This window comes from Eulemur rufifrons, chromosome 6 (genome assembly GCF_041146395.1).
Source record: "Eulemur rufifrons isolate Redbay chromosome 6, OSU_ERuf_1, whole genome shotgun sequence".
Taxonomy (NCBI): domain Eukaryota; kingdom Metazoa; phylum Chordata; class Mammalia; order Primates; family Lemuridae; genus Eulemur; species Eulemur rufifrons.
Window position 1 is genome coordinate 97,043,019 of NC_090988.1, and position 18,416 is coordinate 97,061,434.

The 18,416-nt window shown below is 55.3% G+C and overlaps 1 protein-coding gene across 3 annotated transcripts in view; it reads right to left on the reverse strand.

Moving 5' to 3' along the window:
* Window positions 1–7,605, reverse strand: part of CDC42EP2 (CDC42 effector protein 2) — a 34,005-nt gene extending 26,400 nt beyond the window's left edge. Inside the window, exons 1-2 of one of the 3 annotated variants that reach the window (XR_011233677.1) lie at window positions 7,548–7,605; window positions 1,063–3,138 (exon numbers count right to left, since the gene is read on the reverse strand). Coding sequence is in view for 2 of the 3 variants with exons in the window: in XM_069470198.1 (XP_069326299.1) it covers window positions 2,167–2,811 (645 nt within the window). In the remaining variant the exon portion in view is untranslated. Of the gene's footprint in view, window positions 1–824; window positions 3,139–6,375; window positions 6,415–7,547 lie in introns of those variants that run through there. The other 2 variants (XM_069470198.1, XM_069470199.1) reach the window with 2 other exon arrangements.
* Window positions 7,606–18,416: the final 10,811 nt, after the last annotated feature.

An 18,416-nucleotide genomic window follows, 5' to 3' on the forward strand; every position in this document is an offset into this window, starting at 1 on the left:
GAATTATTATGTGATCCAGCAATTCCACTTCTGGGTATATACCCCAAAGAACTAAAGTAGGATCTTGAACAGATATTTGTACACCCGTGTTCATAGCAGCATTATTCACAATACCCAAAAGGTGGAAGCAACCGAAGCGTCCATTGACAGGTGAATGGATAGACACAATGTGGTACGTACAATGGAATATTATTCTGCCTTAAAAAGGAAGAGCCAGGTGTGGTGGCTCACACTTGTAATCCCAGCACTTTGGGAGGCCAAGGCGGGAGGATCACTTGAGGCCAGGAGCTCAAGACCAACCTGGGCAACATAGTGAGACCCCATCTCTACAGAAAATACAAAAATTAGCTGGTCATGGTGGTGCACGCCTGTAATCCCAGCTACTCAGGAAGCTGAGGCAACAGCTCCCACTGCCTCAGCGCCAGCCTGGCCAGCAACAGTGTTTGCAGCTGACACCCAACTGTCCTCCAGCTTCATAGTCTTGTCCCTCCTGAGCCCCAAGTTCTTTTGTTACACATTGTAACCATTTTTAATACCTTCCATATGGCAATTAATAAGTATTATCCCTGGTGGGGTGCGGTGGCTCACACCTGTAATCCTAGCACTATGGGAGGCCGAGGCAGGAGGATTGCTTGAGCTCAGGAGTTCGAGACCAGCCTGAGCAAGAGTGAGACCCCGTTTCTAATTTAGAAAAAAATAATAATAAATAAATGTTATCCCTAAATTTCCCAACAACCCTGCAAGGTAGTTATCATCGACTCCTTTTTAGAGATGCGGAAACTGAGTCCACACAGGCTCAGTCCGTCTCAGAGGTCTGTGCTCTTCTGCCATATGGCGGCTCCACTCTGTCATTCACTCTGGTGCCACCTCAGTGCCTTTGCTAATGCATGAGCGTAAGGCTGTTAGCTCATATTTGGCTCAGAATCCCATGTGATCACCCTAATGTGCCCTGACACCACCTGCCCCTGCCCCCAGGCATTCCTGATCACACTGTTTTCTTCATAGCATTTACCACTGCTGGAAATCATTTCTTATTTACAAATTTAATATCCTTCTCCCCACTAGAATGTAAGCTCCAAGAGAGCAGAGATCACATCTGCCTTGTATCCCCAGCACCCAGAGCCATGCCAAGTACACCGTAGTTGCTCAATAAACAGCATGGATGGTCTAAGCCCACCGATCACCGTGGTCGATCCCTCCCAGCCCCAGGCCGGCCCTCCCTCCTGCGCGCTTCCCTCCCTGCTCTGCAGCTCTTGGTCCCTTGCACACATCCTGTGGCTATTCTTTTACTCTTGGGTCTCCCCTGACAGACCCCAGAGGCCTGGGCAAGGATTGGACCCAGGCCTGGCACAGTGCCTCACCTACCCCAGTGCTCAGCCACCTCTTGCCAAACAGCTGAATCGATGTCGGAATATCCACATTGACACTGGTTTGTTCCTGCTTCGTCCTAACTGTGGGCTCAGAACCAGGTGCAGCCTTCTCGAGGGGAGGGCCTGCCCTCCGCAAAGCCCTCTGGGGCTGGAGTATCCCCCAGGTGATTCCACTGATCATGGAGACTGGCCTGCCCTTGGGAGGAAACCTGGGACAAGGGTACAGGGAGCTTGGCCATTAGCAGCAGCGTGTTTTATTGCAACCAGAATCCTGGTTCTGTAGGGAAGGGATGGAGCAGTGGATAAGGTAGGACACCTCTGGTCACCGACACCATACTCCCAGTCCAGGACGAAGCCAAAGGTCTGGAACAGCCTGCCCACTGCCCAAGCCCTTGGCTGGCTGTGCCCTGCCTCTTCCCCTGTCCCCCAGTCAGGGCATCAAATGGGGCTGAGGCGGAAGAGAGGGAAAAGGGGAGTCCATTTCAGCAGAGCCTTCATCCAAGGGGCCCGGGGGAAGCAGTTGGTGGTGGGGGTCCAGGTGGCCCAAGATGCCCAGGGTACTCTGGGCTGACTTCCGCACGTGTCCTTGGGAGTTGTTAGGGAAAGCGCTGAGGCACACGCTGCCCGTAGGGAGAGGAAGGGGAGGGAGGGAAACAAAGGCTCAAAATGAGAATCACTGGCCAGTGACCACACAGGTAGGACCCTGGGATCCTGACTCCTAAGCCAGGGCTGTGTCCACAACCTGCCTCCCTGGCGTCACCCCAACCTGGGCACCCAGCCTGGTCAGCTGCAGGTCCTACGTGGGGATCTGCATGGGGTCCAGGTCCTGATCCATGATCTGGAGGACGTCATCCAGAATGGAAGGCCCCAGGTCCACATGCAGGGACAGGAGGGAGCTGGCATGGGACAAGAAGGGATCCTCGGCCCCCGTCTCGGGTGTCAGCCCATTGTGGGGCGAGCCAGCCTCTGGAATCCTCCAGATGTCCACGCTCCCAGCCTCCTGTGGGGAAGGCTGTGGGGAGGGCTGAGGGGTCTCCAGGTGCAGGCGAGGGGGTTTGGGTGGAGCCTGGGCTGTGGGCAGGGTGAGGGCCTGAGGCCCCCCGATGACAGGGAGGGAGATGGCATTCTTGAGCAGAGGGGACGGGCCATCAGGGAGCTCCCGCCCACATACCGTGGTGGTGCGGGTGAACTGGAAGGGGAGGTCGAAGGTGCCATCCTCCTCAGGCCCCTCAATTACTGTCCCGGGCAGGAGGTGGAACTTGCCCTGCAGGAAGGAGATGTCACCGAACATGTCGCTGCCACCACCACTGCCAATGTGAATGGTGTGGCGGAAGTCCCCCAGCGGCGGGCTGATCATATCTGAGGACAGCAGGTCCCGAAGCTTCTCCTTCTTGCCCTTGCGGCTGCCACGCTTCAGATAGATGGGCACCTTGGTGGACATGGTGACCTCACCTGGCTGGCCTGGCTGCGAGGCCCAAGACGGGTCACCTGCTGAGACCACAGCCTCCTCTCAAAACTCTCAACCAGAAACACTTGCTCCAGAGAGTGCTTTTCAGACACCAAAAACTTGCCAAAGGGCTCAAGACTGGACTATAGACGTGACCAAAGTTGGCTCAAGGAATTAGGAAAAGAAAGATTAAAGATCAATGACGTCAGAGGGCTGAGATAACAAAAATCACTTTCTCCCCACAGAAGCAGGGAGTCTTGTAGGCAGCAACAGGCTTTGGTCTTGTCCCCGAGAATTTCTTTCTGGTCTGGGGCTGAGGAGCTGAAACACAAAGCGTACACGCAAGTCAGGGACAGAAGGACAAAAGTCAGAAGCATCTGTCTTGTGTCTGGGACCCCTGCATCAACCCTGGGAGTCCAGGGGGGCCTCTCTCCTATGAGGGAGCCCTGGTGGAAGAAGCATGGACCCACTGTATCTTAGGAACTGGACCCTCGGTGCCAAGCCCCTCCCTTTACATGTGAGGAAACTGAGGCCCAGGAACCCAAGTGATAAGCCCAAAGTCACATACAGAGCCCTGCTCTGGTCTCTTGCCCTGGATCTGGGCAAGATGGAGCTCATCACCCTCATATGAGTACTCACTCCCTACCCCGCCCACTGTTGCCATCAATTGTGCCCCACAACACGATAAGTGCCCATTTGTATGGGTGTCTCACAACTCCCTGCTCAACCAAGGACAAAGAGCTTGTAACCTCTGTCTCTCCCTGCCCAGGCCTGGCACTCGGCTAGACACACAGCAGGTGTTCAGCCAAGGGTGCTGAATGGCTTGCACCTCCCATCTGGCCCAGCACGACCCAACTGGAGGTGAGGTCACCTCAGTTTCCCTTTTCTCCTCCTCCAGGTTCAGAACTCCTTTTGGGCAGGGGCTGGGTCTAATATAGTCTCTGGCCCTCCTCCCTTCCCCAGCAACCAAAGAGAAGGTGGAGTGAGAAGTATAGATATTTGGGGGAGGGGGGCGCTCTGCTTTGTACCTGGCATTCTTCTGAGTTCTTTGCAAACACATCTCAATTAATCAACACAACCACCCTACAATCAACCCCATTTGAAAATTAGAGGTATCAGACATTTTGGAGGGATTCCCACAAGACATTACAGAGAGAAAGAAGCAAAATGCAAAAGGGTAGCATAGACAATGCCATTTATTGAAGGCATCGACTACCCCTCCTTCCCCCCATAGATGCATATGTACCTACACACGTACATACGTATACGGGCCTGTGTAGGATTCCATCCTATATAACAACAGAGAAGAAATGTGGAAGGCCGGCACTAGGTTGTCATATGGGCTACCTTGATGGGGTGTGGGGTCACTGACAGGGAAGGAAAGGTGTCCTCAGTAAAAATGATTTGCAATATTTGGTCCCATTACTTTGCATGATATACGTGTATGATATATGTAAATATGCAAGGATAGTGGCCCAAATGTTAATGGTGGTTATCTCAAAGTGGTGGAATTGCAGGTTGACTTTTCCTTTCTTGTTCAAGCTTTTATAAACTTGAATTTTTAGTAATAAGCATGTATCATTTATAAGCACATATTATTTATGTACCCAGGAAAAAATAAAGCTATTTTTTTATTTCAGCATATTATGGGGGTACAAAAGTTTAGGTTACGTATATTGCCCTTGCCCCGCATAAAGCTATTTTTAATGTGGAAAAATGAATACACTATGAAGGGATGTCATCCTAGTTTAACAGAAAAAGGAAATGGAGCAGGCACCTCGTCTGGGTGGGGGTGCAGGTGAGGGATGCACCTTAGCTCAGATGTAGAATCAGCATAAAAAGCAAGACTGGCGTGGTGGCTCATGCCTGTAATCCCCACACTGGGACGCGAGGCAGGAGGATCACTTGAGCTCAGGAGTTTGAGACCAGCCTGGGCAATAGCAAAACCCCGTCTTTACAAAAATTAGAAAAATCAGTTGGGTGTGTTGTCGCACACCTGTAGTCCCAGCTACTTGGGAGGCTGAGACAGGAGGATCACTTGAGCTCAGGAGTTTTAGGTTACAGTGAGGTAAGATCGGGTCACTGCTCTTCAGCCTGGGTGACAGAGCGAGACCTTGTTTCTGGGAAAAAAAAGACACTCCTCCAAGGTCACTCAGTGATTAAGGGCAGGGCCAAGACTGAAGCCAGGTGAGCCCACTATCTCCCATTGTCCTCTGCAGGCGGGCCAGGGGCTGAGCAGAGGAGGCTGCTGCCTTCTTCTGCCCCATTCTTCATCCTGGGCCGGGGGAGAGGGAGGACGTGGGGGCTGGTGGGAGGGCACAGGAAGGAGGGAGGAGGATGCAGGAGCAGCAGAATCCCAACTGCCTCCCCCCCCAGCCCAGGCCCTTGCTCAGGAAGCCCCACCCCAGGACCGGACACCCAGGGTCAGTCATGCTGAGCCAGAGAGGCCGGACATCTCCTCCCAGAGCACCTGCGGCTTAACAGGAAACAAAGGATGACTCTCTGGTGGCGGAATTCCAGCTAAGCTTGGAAGGAGCTGGGGAGAGGGTGGGGAGGTATGGGTGCCCTGAGGTCTTGGAACCCCATCACTCACTCAGCCTGTGTCCACCACGCCACGCCTGGGGGCATGCTGACAAACATCCAATCTGTCCCTTGTCAGGTAAGAAGCCCTGGTGTCACTTTTTCCTCCCTTTGACTCATGGACAGTGGGGCTAACTGGTGGGACTTGCCCAGAGCCTGGGCCAGGTCCTCTCCCCATCCCCCACCCCCTCGCACAGGAGCGCCAAGACAGCCTGAGTGTTTCTACAACAAACCAATCTGGGCGTCCCTGACAGCTGTCTCACTCCGAGCCAGATGTACCCGCCCAATTCCAGATGTAGGGAGAACGGAGGGTGGAGCCAGCATCAGCCGCCCAGAGGAGAGCTGGGAATTATAACCATCAAGGCCCAAGTATTCAGATCTGGCAGCCACAAGACCCTCAGCTTCTGCCTGTCACGCAGTTTCTCATTTTAATGCTCCCAGCCCCAGCACAGTGGGGTCATTACTGCCCTTTGCAGAGGCAGAAGGATGTCGAGTAACTTTGCCGAGGTCAAGGTCATCCAGCTAGTAAGAGGAAGAGTGGGCAATACTGCCCAGACTGGTCCATGTGGCTCCAATGCAGTGGGCCATGCCGACCTCTGTAATCTGGTTGGGGGGCAAGCTGGACAAAAATAGGCTCCCAGCTAGGCTGGGGCGTCCAGGTCCCCAGGCCTCCTGCACCTAAGTCCTTCCCTGTGGCTCCCCTCCTCCGCCCAACTTGCACGTGTCCAGCGATATGAGAATGAGCTCTCCATCAGGACAAGGTTCTGGGGGGCTGGGAGAGATGGGTCCCTGCAGTAGTGGGGAAGCAGATGGGGCCAATCCAGCTCTCTGGGCTGGCTCTGGACAGGGGCCCTGGGCCTTCCTCAGAAAAAATGATTTCCTGGAGGCAAAGCCCCTCCTGTCACGAGGAATATTAGGCCACCCCCTATTACGGATGTTCAAAGAGTAGCCCCCTGATCTTGAAACCAGGAGACCAACCTTAGATCCAGCTCCGCTTGGAATCCGCTCTGTGACTTTGGGCAAGACGCCTCTCCTCTGTGGATCTCACCTTCTCCATCTATAAAATGGGCTGACAATAAACCACTACCAGAAGGCCAGTGGAGACCCCACTGCTATATTGCAAGTGAGAGCGCCAGTGTACAATAGGCAGGGTCTGTGGGTCACTGTCAGTCCCGTCATTCATTTAGCAAATATCTGCAAGGCCTTCCTTAATCACTTGGTTCTCCGGGGACACTGCTTGAGCAAGACCAAAAACAAGACCTGGGGCCTTTGGCATCCGCCTCCTCCCGCCCTCTCTGACGGGGTTAGCGCGGAGTACGCCTGGCCGGCCTCGGGGTCTCCCGGGGTCCCCTTGCGGAGCAGCGAGCAGCTCCGCAGCCGCTAGGTGGCGCGTGCTCCCGCGATTGCCCCGCGTCCTGGAGGAGTCCGAGAGCGCACCGGGGTCTCCAGCGCGCCTCTGGCTCCAGGAAGGCGCGCCCCCCCCGACCAAGGAGCTGCGTGTTCGAATACCAGATGGGGATTGTTTGCGGGATCTTTTTCCCTTCTGGGTTTCTGGTCCCGCAATCAGACAATTAGGGAAAAGGGGGCGACCAGGGAGCTCTGGGAGGAGCCTCCCCCGTGCCTTCCGGCCTGGGCGATGTCCGAGAGTCCTCTGGGCGCGGGGCCAGCGTTCCGGCGTGCAGGCCCCCGCCCCTCCCACGGGTCTGGCTTCTCAGCCCGGCTCGGGTTCCGGCGCCGACCCCTCCCCGCCCCCTGCCCGGGCACAGCCCAGCCCGGCCCAGCCCGCGGCCGCAGCTAAAGATAGGAGGACACCTCACCATCAGCTAAAAATACGGCCCCCAGCCCAGGCGGGGACACTGGGCAGCGGGATGGTGCTCCTGGTTCCCGGGCTGGGAGCAGGGGCTCGGGACAGAATGGAGAGCTGAGCTGGGAGTTCGGGTCGGGATGTGCGGCGCCCCACGACCGTGGGGGAATGGGTGGGGCTGCGGGGACCGAGGCGCGGGCGGAAACCTCACGGAGCCCGAGGCGCCCGCGAAAGGACCTGCGCAGAGGTGGGATGGGCGCGAGCTGGGGCGAGGCGCCACGGAGATGGGCCTCTGGGGGGGCCCGTGGAGCCGCAGACGGGCTGCAGAATCCCGGCCCGAACTCACCGTGAGGCGCGCAGACCGCGACCGGCGGGCGGCAAAAGCTCCGGAGCTGGACGGTGCGGCGGTGGGACCCGACCCGGGCTGTGAACTTACGGAGCGGACCTTGGACCCTGAAGCCCCGCCCCCGGCCCGCAGAGCCAATGCCAGGGCCGCCTCTGTCAGGCTCCGCCCACAGCCCCGCCCCACTTCGGGCACAGCCCAGGTCTTCCCCTTGGGAGAGGCGCCTCGCGGTGGCTCTGTCCTGGCTCCGGCCGCTGCGGGCCAGGCGGCATCGGGTGCCCGGGCGGATTCTGCGGACTCCAGCTGTACCTGTCGGAGCTCACAGCCTCGGTTCTAGAAAGACTAGGGGAGCGGCGGCCGGAAGACCGAATTCTTCAGAATTCGCAGAGCCTCCTTGGACCAGTTCCCTCCCTGCAGGGCTGGGTCGGGGGAGGCGCCCGCACAAGTGTATTCAGTGACTAAGGGAATGAATGAGGCCGTGGAGACGCCTACGTTAAAATGTAACAGACTTATGAGCGTTTTGATAAATGTACCGTCCCCTAGGAAAGAGGGTATTGAGAGGGAGAGAGGGCAGCATTGCCTGGGCACTGCTGTGAGGCTTCCAGAGCGGGGGTGGGGTTCAGACTCAGACTTGTTCATTTGTTCATTCATTCATTCAGCTAGTCGATCATGCTTATGGTACCAGAAACATTTACCGTAGGGTAGGCACTACACAGGGTGCTGGAGACAAACTGAAGGAAACTTTGTCCTTGCTCCATTCCATGATTCAACAGATATTTATTGAGCATCTAGTAAGTGCCAAGCTCTGTTCTTGTCACTGAGGATTCAGCCTCCTCTGGACTGTAACCTACAGCCCAAAGAAGGGAAATGGAGGGAATGCAAGTTCCCAAGTGCACTATGATACCCTTCCAGGTGGGTGAGTGCTAAGAAGAGTAAGGAAAAGGAATGGGTAGATAGTGACGGGTGGGGGGACCTTGCTTTCTAGGGTGACACCCCCCTAGGGTGACAGCGTGACAGTTTAAGGCGACCAGGATGGTTGGCTTGTGGTACTGTAAACGTGGAAAGGGCCCTTAGGGAGGCAGGGCCAGGAAGACCACGGGAAGGAGGGAAGGATACTGGGAGTGGGGAAGATGTCAGCCAAGCCAGGAGGGAAGGGAGGAAGGGAAGAAGAGGACAGTGGCAGGTAGGATAACAGCTCCTAAAGATGTCCACATCCTAATCTCCAGAACCTGTGAACATGTTCTGTCATGTGGGAAAGGGGAATTAAGGTTGCTGATGGCCCAACATGGTGGCTCACGCCTGTAATCCTAGCACTCTGGGAGGCTGAAGCAGGAGGATCACTTGAGGTCAGGAGTTCGAGACCAGCGTGACCAAGAACAAGACTCCGTCTCTACTAAAATTAGAAAAATTAGCTGGGCGTCTTGGAGTGCACCTGTAGTCCCAGCTACTTGGGAGGCTGAGGCAGGAGGATCCCTTGAGCCCAGGAGTTTGAGGTTGCTGTGAGCTAGGCTGACAACAGGGCATTCTACTCAGGGCAATGGAGTGAGACTCTGTCTCAAAAAAAAAAAAAGGGTTGCTGATGGAATGATGTTTGTTAATCAGTTGACTTTAAAATAGATTATCCTGAATTATTTGGATAATTATCCCAGTGTAATAACAAGGGTCATTAAAAATAGAAGAGAGAGACAGCAAAGGACAGAGAAAGAGATGCGACAGTGAAGAAAGGCCAGAGAGATGCTGTGCCGCTCCCTTTGAAGACAGAATAAGGGGCCACAAACCAAGGGATTCATGCAGCCTCTAGAAGCTGGAGAAGGCAAGGACGTGGAATGTCCCTAGAGCCTCAAGAAGGAACACAGTCTGCTGACACCTTGATCTTAGCCCAGCGAGACCCATGTTGAAGTTCTAAGCTACAGAACTGTAAGATAATTAATTTGTGTTGTTTTAAGCCACCAGTGTGTGATCGTGCATTCCAGCAGCAATAGAAAACGAATGCAGGGAAGTTTCAGGTTTTAATCTTGAGCCTGCCTGCTCTCCCTCAGCTCCGCAGGGAGGGTCGGCCAGGTGGATTGTGCTGGGACTAGCCTGGTGGCTTGGGGGAAGACTGGGGCCTGGACAGTTGAGGAAGTTGGGATGGTGGCCCTGGGCCAAGTCTTGGTGTGGGTGGGTAAAGAGTGTGGCTCTCCCCCTTCTTGCCACCTGGGCTTTGCCAGGCACCCATTCACCCAGGGCCCTTTACCAATAGTCTCTTGTCCCTGAACTCCTCAAATCCTTCTGAGGGCCTGGTGGGGTGGCCAGGGCCCAAGTCATTATCCCCATTTTAGAGACAGAAACTGAAGCTCAGGGCACTGACAGTGATTTGCTCAGCCTGGAGGTGGCAAGACACACGGGCTCTGGGCCCTCCTCCTTAGGCCTCCCCTAATTGTCATCCTTGCTATCCCTCTCCCCAACGATGCAGAGCTCAGAGAGGAGGGACAGCCCAGTGCCCTGGGCATTGGCCTCTGAACTAGTGACCAGGTTCTTAGCTGGTTCTGCCATGCTGACTTGGCCTGTGGCACAGGCAAAGGACTTTCCCTTTCTGAGCCTCCTCACCTGTAAAATGGGACAGTAGCATCAGCTAATGTGAGTTCCAAGAAAGATAAGGGACTTGCATGAACACACAGCCCCACAGGTGGCACAGTTTCGTGGAAGCATTATATGTAACAAGAGGTTTGCCGCACTGCGGGCTGGCCTCGCGACCTTGCTGTCAAGACCCTAATAATGAAGCCACCTGAGCCTGCAGGACTGAGGCTGAGGTGAAGTCCCCACCCACTGCCCATCTGCTGGGGGTCCTCCCCAGGAGTTGGGAGTGGAGAAGGGTCAGGTGCTCCATTCAGAGCTGGTGACAAAACAGAAAGTTACAGGGATGGAAGATAGACAGAGGCACTCACCCAAGGACACACACGGCCAGGAACCAGCAACTCCACAGCTCTTTGAAGAGGCTCTGGTTGAGGCGGGATTGAAAGGGGGGGCCTCTGGAGGAGGGGTAGGGAGAGCAGAGCCTCCCTCTGAGCCTGGCCCGAGCCCCTGCTCTCTTCCTCAGCCTGGCTGCCGGGCTGGCTCCAAGCCAGGACTGGAACCGCCATCTGTGCCCTGGGGACTGTTTGAAGCCCACCTGGATGCACAGTTCTGCTCAGTACCAGCTCCCTTGTTGCTTGGTCCACTCCTGCTGTCACCTGGAGCACGGCCCCGGTCCAAGCCCACGTCTCAGGAGCGATCCGGGTTCTGCCCTTTGCAAGTGCTCAGGAAGGACGCTTCCTTCTCCCCATTCACAGATGTGGTTGTCACTTGGCTGGGCCCACAGAATCCCTGGGGAGATTCTGCTGAATGGACAGGACCTTTGTGTACACACCCAGCGTCGCCATGGGAGTCGTGCCATTAATAAGCATTTATAAAACAGGATTTCATTTACTAAAATTGGCTATTTTTGCGCAACTTCTCAGGCTGCGTGTACGGGCCCGGGTGTGGGAGGGGAGGTGGGGATAGCCTGAGTTCGGGGACAGCAGGGTGGCCTGCATTCCTGACCCAGGAGACACTCAGGCCAAGTCCCCCGCCCAAGCTTGGCCCCCATGTGCATGGTCTGATGTCTCAGCCAGGGCCGGGACTAAGGCCCATGGAAGGGCTCCCGGACACCCTGGTGGCTGAGAGCATTTGGGAGGGCAGAGCAGTCCACGATGGAGAAACACCCAGAGTGGGGTGTTCAGCTTCCTTCCCCTCAACCTGGAACCGCTTACTGGCCCTGAGAGGGGCCCAGTAGGTCCCCCCTCCACGTGCCCCCAGCTACCTGCCCCCACTGTGATTACCTCATGGGGACTGACTCAGCCCTTCCTTCCCCTCCCAGCCTCTTCTTCCTGGAAATGGCCTTCGTCAGCGGCCACAGTCCCCCAAGGACCCTGGGGGATGGAATTGGAAGCCCCCTCCCCCAGGGCTGGCCAGATTGGACAAACCAGCAGGGAAGCTCCCTCCCATGTCCTGCAAGACGCCAGCTCTCCGTGGCCCTGCCGCCTGGGACCTAGGACTCTGGGAGGTAGGTGGGATGACAGGCAGGACCAGGGATCTGGGAGCGGAGTCACAAGGGAAGGGTGGTGGTCCTCTTGGGGGGTGTCTAGCGTGGCACTAAGAAGAGAATGGGGTCTGGAGGTGCCCCAGCTCCCCTGGCTGGACTGCAGGGCTGGGAAGGAGCCCGTCCCAGCCTGAGCCCAGCCAGCAGGGCTCGTGCATGGCCTGAGCCAACCCCAGACCTGGGTTGGATTTTTCCTTGATTGTTTCTTGTTTCCTTCCTGCCCTGGACGCCTGCCGACTCCAGCCCTGACCTTCTTGCTCTCCACCCACCCTCAGAGAGCTCTGACCCATCCGAGGCTGGGATTGGAGATGAAGGGTCACCCTCGGAGTTACCCTCTCCTCTGCCATGGACCCTCCTTGGGAGTTGGGTGGCAGGGCCTTGCTGAGGGGACTTTTCTTTGGGTTTGGATTTTGGCCTCAGGCCCAGGGCCATGGGGGGTTTCCAGAGCGGTGACAGCCTTGTCCTAGCAGGAACCAGCCCAGGCATTTCCTCTCAGAGGCCTCTGGGAGTGTCCCAGCTCCCCGGCTGTCATTTGGCCTGGGAATAAATTGTGGAATCAGCAGAGGCCATCTTCACACTTCTCACGCCTTCAAGGCACCTTGTCATTCCTCATTCTGAAAACCCGATTGCATCTGCCCTGTGCCTAGGGCTGTGCTGGACCGGAGAAGACATAAGAGGCCGAGGCTGGGCCCAGTCCTCAGGGGAACAGATAACTTGGGTGAAACAAAGAACCAATTCTAACCTTTCTCTATCCTAGGCCAGCGTGGACAAGCCTCATCCAGTGACAGAGAACTGAATGAAGAACCAAAGAGGACAACCATGAGAGGGCTTTGTTCTGCCAAGGGTGGGAAAGCAGGTGGGAGAGTTAGAAAGGCTTCAAGGAGAAGGTGGTCTATGAGCAGAGCATTAATGGATGAGTAGGAGTTTGCCAGGCAGCGAAAGGGAAGAATATTCCAGGGGAAGCAGGCAGAGGTCAGGAACATCGTAAGTAAATGCATGGTGTGATCAGGAAACACGAGATGCCCAGTAGGCCATGGTATAGGAAAGGGGATAGTCCAAGAGGATCATGGACAAGCTTGGTTTTCCCGGCACAGCATCCTTCTCCCTTCCTATTCTGTGACTGCCCCTCAATTTTCCAGAGTCCCCAGTGTCACTGACTCCATCCCCAACCTCTAAAAATGGGTTTGAGGAGCCGGGCTAGGTGGCCCACACCTGTAATCCCAGAGATTTGGGAGGCGGAGGCAGGAGGATGGCATGAGCCCAGCCTGGGCAAAATAGGGAGACCCCATCTCTACAAATAATTTGTTAAAAATTAGCTGGATGTGGTGGCACGTGCCTGTAGTCTCAGCTACTCGGGAGGCTGAGGCAGGAAGATGGCTTGAGCCCAGGAGGTTGAGGCTGCAGTGAGCTAGGGTTGCACCACTGCACTCCAGCTCAGACAACAGAACGGGACTCTCTCTAAAAAAAAAAAAAAAAAAAATTAAATTAAAAATGAAAGTGGGTTTCAGCCTGTGCCAAGCCAATCTGAGACAGAGGGATGGTTCAAGGATGGACATATGACACCCATGAGCTCTGTCCAGGGGACTACAGATGCCAAGATGGCAGCCCAGGGTTGCTGGTGGCCAGCTCTGCCACCCTGAGGGAAGAGCCTGCCTGAGAATAAAGCCAGCATAGAGAAAAGTGGAACCAAGAGAATGATCTCAGTGATACTGCTTGTGCTCCTGGATCCAGCCATACCTGAGGTAGTTTCCATTATATAAGCCAAAAAATTCCAGTTTTTGCTTAATCCAGTTGGGCTTGTGTTTCTGTCACTTGTCCCTGAGAATTAGAGGCCCATTAGAGAATAATGAAAGGCCAGCAATAGCTCATGATAGTTGCTGAATGCAGTGGGAAGGGTATCAAGGGTCTATGTATAGGGGCACAACATGATCAGAATTGCGTTTTTTTTTTTTTTTTGAGACAGAGTCTCACTCTGTTGCCAGGGCTAGAGTGCTGTGGTGTCAGCTTAGCTCACAGCAACCTCAAACTCCTGGGCTCAAGCGATCCTTCTGCCTCAGCCTCCCGAGTAGCTGGGACTACAGGCATGCACCACCATGCCCGGCTAATTTCTTCTGTATATTTTTAGTTGTCCAGCTAATTTCTTTCTATTTTTTTAGTAGAGATGGGGTCTGGCTCTTGCTCAGGCTGGTCTCGAACTCCTGAGCTCAAACGATCCACCCACCTGAGCCTCCCAGAGTGCTAGGATTACAGGCGTGAGCCACCATGCCCGACTGCATTTTTTTCTTTACATTACTTTTTTAAATTTTTTTATTTTTGAGACAGAGTCTCACTCTGTTGCCTGGGCTAGAGTGCCGTGGTGTCAGCTTAGCTCACAGCAACCTCAAACTCCTGGGCTCAAGCAATCCTCCTGCCTCAGCCTCCCGAGTAGCTGGGACTACAGGCATGTGCCACCATGCCTGGCTAATTTTTTCTGTATATATTTTTAGTTGTCCATATAATTTCTTTCTATTTTTAGTAGAGACGGGGTCTCGCTCTTGCTCAGGCTGGTCTCGAACTCCTGAGCTCAAACAATCCACCCACCTCAGCCTCCCAGAGTGCTAGGATTAGCATAAGCCACCGCGCCCGGCCTAAATTACTTTTTTGATGAAGTAATGCTTTCACATAGTTCAAAATTTAGAATTTATAAGAGACAAAAATTCTCCTTCTCACCCCATCCCCCAGGCACTCAGTTCTCCTGCTATAGATAACTGGTGTTAGCAGTTTCTTGTAAACACTTCCAGAGATATTCCTTGCACGTAAAGCAAAGCCCCTCCCACCTTGTTTACATGAATGGCAATATTTAGGCAAGTAGAGCCCCAAAGTACTGCAGGCCCTGGTGGGATCCAGAGGAGGGCAGGCTCCATTGTGGGGGCAGCGGGGAGGACTTTGCCAGGGGCCACAGGAAGCCACTTTTCCTTGAGCCTCAGCTATCCATCCTGGCTGGCGCCTTGCTTTCTGCAGTTAACACTGTATTTTGGAGATCGCTCCACATCAGTACGTAGAGTCTGTCCCCGTTTTCACACTTTTCCAGTTGCACTGTGTCCCAGCACAGAGCCCACCGTAGTCCGCAGAGGCGTATCTCAGCGGCTGGGCCTCCAGGCTGTTCCCAGCCCTTCCCCACGACAAGCAGTGCCACAGTGAGTCATCGGGACAAACACCCTTTCACACCTGCATGAGTGCAGCTGTGGAACAAATTCCTAGAAGGGACTTTGCGGGGGGTGGCGCAGAGGAGGTGTGCAGTGGGCATTTTGTCAGCTTGTCCCTCCCGGCGTGTGTGCCAGCTACCAGGTCCACACACGGAGGACAGCCTCACCAGCACCTGGTTCTCCACTTATTTTCCTATTTTTTTTTTTTTTAGACAGAGTCTTGCTCTGTCATCCCAGGTAAAGTGCAGTGGCGACATCACAGCTCACTACAACCTCCAACTCCTGGGCTCAAGCGATCCTCCTGCCTCAGCCTCCCGAGTAGCTGGGACTACAGGCATGTGCCACCATGCCCGGCTAATTTTTTCTATATATACATATATATATATATTTAGCTGTCTATATAATTTCTTTCTATTTTTAGTAGAGATGGGGTCTCGCTCTTGCTCAGGCTGGTCTCGAACTCCTGAGCTCAAGCAATCCTGCCACCTTGGCCTCTATCTGTTTGATTTTTGTCAATCTGAAAGGTAAAAACTTAACAAAAGAAATTTTGTGTAGTTTTAGTTTGTGTTTCTCTTATGATAAGTGAGGCTGGTCATCTTTCAGATGCTTAAGAACCGAGTGTATTTCTTTTTGGTGAATTGACCGCAGAACTGCGCTTAGGAAGGTGGAGTCAGCAGCTTTGGAGAGGGGACCTGGAGGGAGGCCAGATTGGAGGCCAGGGCCAATTCTGGGGACAGTTGGTGCAGGCGGGAGGCAGAACTTGGCCCCGGAGGTGGAGGTGATGAGGTTGAAAGATTGAGATTTGGTGATGGACCAGCCGCCACTGGGGCTGTGGAGGCAGGAAAAGGGGGAGTCAGGCCCAGTCCAGCTTTAGGACTTGAGTGACAGGGTGAGGGTGGGGGGACAATGGGGCCACCAAGGATTTTCAGGGCCAAAATATACCACCTGTGCAATCTCCACCCCACCTAGTGATAGGCAAAAGCACCGATCTGACTGCCTCGAGCCTGCTCCCGTGCTTCCTGTGGCTCTCAACTCCGTGTCTCCCCTCGGGAAAGCCTTCAGGACCCCCAGTTGGTGTCAGGTCCCCTTGTGACACCCTGAGAAGCTCTGGACCACTGTCCTGTCTGTGCCATTGTCACGTGATTCATGTCCGTCCCTCCTGGACCGTGACCACCGTCTCCCAGCGCATGCACCACGTAGTAGGTACCCAGTGAACATGGCTGAGTGGGTGAATGAATGAGTGAAGGGCGGGAGGCTGGGGATGGCGAATGGGGGCCTATAGGAAAGAAGCCTTTAGGAAACGGAAGCCTGGATTGGTGACCTCTCTGGGCAGAGCACGCGACAGCCCTGGGAGCCCCTCTGCCGCCGACCTGCTTTGGTTCTCCACAGCGTTTGCCTCCATCTGACGCTCCGTGGTGTTCACTGTTTGCGGGTTTCTGCGAGGGGGTGGCCGCCGTGTGTGGGAGCAGGGCTGTGTCCTCTTAGTCACTTCCGCCTCGGGCTACCCGGAGGGATCCGCCCCGAGGCACCTGTAGGGGCGCTGCCCCTTCTCTCCACCCGCCGGCTCTGGAAGCCGCTGCTCCTGTGGGTGTTGCTTGTGGGCCTACATGACGAGACTCTCTGGGGACTGGAGAGACCGTGCGGACACAACTGTCCCCACTCCCTGTCCATGGGGAGGTGGACACTACGAATGCTGCAGGGTGTGGAGCTCTCATGGAGCCGAACGGCAGGGAAGTGGTGTTTGTATATTTGTGAATATATAGCAACGTGTTGTCCCCCGCGCCCTGTCCACCATAAACCATTCTCCGAGCCCTCCCGCTGCTGACCCCAGCCCCTCAACACCCGTCCCCAGAGGCAAACAGCATTACCAGAAATATTCTAAGGGGTGAACAATGTGAAGGGGCCTCGAGTCCTCAAGGGGAAAGTGGATCTTCAAGGGGACGCAGCTGCAGGGAAGGACCATGCCTCTCCCTAGGCACCCTGGGAAGTGCCACCCTCAGGAGCTGTGCGGTGGGTGGGCAGGGCTCCCACCCACCCAGTGAGCAGCCCCAGAGGGAGGGACTGTCCCCCACTCAGAGGGAAAGCCACTTCCTCTGGGGCAGCCAGGGGTGGGGGGCTGCCCCTGCCCAGCCGGCTTCTGGTTTTCTTTACTTCTTTTCAGAGACAGGGTCTGTCTCTGTTGTTCAGGCTGGAGTGCAGTGGCATCATCACAGCTCACAGCAACCTCAAACTCCTGGGCTCAAGTGATCCTCCTGCCACAGCCTCCCGAGTAGCTGGGACTGCAGGTGTAGTCTGTCTCAGCATGAAATGCTTCAGACCCTGGGAAGATCTGGGGGCAATGGGAGAGGCCAGAGGAGACGGGGCTCAGCTGGACCCTGCTGGCCACTGGGCAGACGGCTGGGCTCTCAGGGAGCAGTGTGCAGGACCAGGGTCAGCGAGGTCATGGGGCAGCAGCTGTCCCTGAGACCTCCCTGGGGCCCCTTGGCCTGGGCAGCTGCAGGGCCCTCAGCTGTCAAGCAGGCTCTGGGTGGGAGGAGCCTAGAGCCCGGGAAGGAGGGTGGGTCTGGGAGGGGGAATTTGGAGCTGGCCATGGACCCTGCTGGGTAGAGGGCAGCCCCGCCCCAAGGCCCCATGGCATTTCCAGGGCAAACCCAGAGGGAGCAGTGATAGGGACAGAAAACCCAGGATGACCGAGGCCGGGATGACAGAGGGGCCCAGATGCCTGAGTGCAGCAGATTGAGTCCCACTGTGGACGGCCAGGGGTGTCCTCTGGCCTCTCCAGCCAGAAAGCCCAGCATCTCCCTGATTCCACCCTTTTCCTCCCCCTCCCCCCAAGCCAGTCCCACCCTTTGACCTGTTGATTGTTGACCCTTGAGCACAGTGTTGTCCAAAGTTCTCTCCATGACCCATATCTAGCCCATCCCCCTCTCTTGGCCAGCCTCCCAGCACCTCCCAGTTCTGCAAACTTCTGAGCACAGTGACTCTCAGATCAATCTCTCGGCTGCCCACGTCTCACCAGAGTGCTGCTCCTGGAATTCCCACGGCCCACCTGGGTGCTCCTCTTCATCCCCACCTGCCCCACAAACCTGAGCTCCTCCCCTGAGCACTGCTGCCCTCAAACCACCCTCCTCCCACCTGCTCCAGGGGCTAGTACCTGGGACTCCTCCTAAGTTGGTCCTTGTTGGGTGGCCAGGTGCATCAGCATGGCAGGGTGGAGAGACAGAGGGTCTGGAGTTTAAATCCCAGCCCAATGGCTTAGACAGGTGACCTGGAACCTCTTAGAGCTTGCTGGCAGGATTTTGGGGACGGTTAGACATGACTGCATATGTTAAGCTGTACAGTCCTCAGAAATGTTCGTCCTCCTACCTGAGCTGTGTTTGATCTGTCTTTCCCTGACAGGCATCCCAACTCTGTTGTCCTAGTTCTGTCCCTTATCATTTTGGTTGCAAGTGACAGAAAATTCAACTCAAAGCAGTTAAAGAAAAAAAAAGGATGGGGGATATTGCAATCTATGCTTGGGGATTGCTGTAGTTTGGATTGTTTGTCTCCCTGAATCTCATGTTGAAATTGGATCCCCAGTGTTGGAAG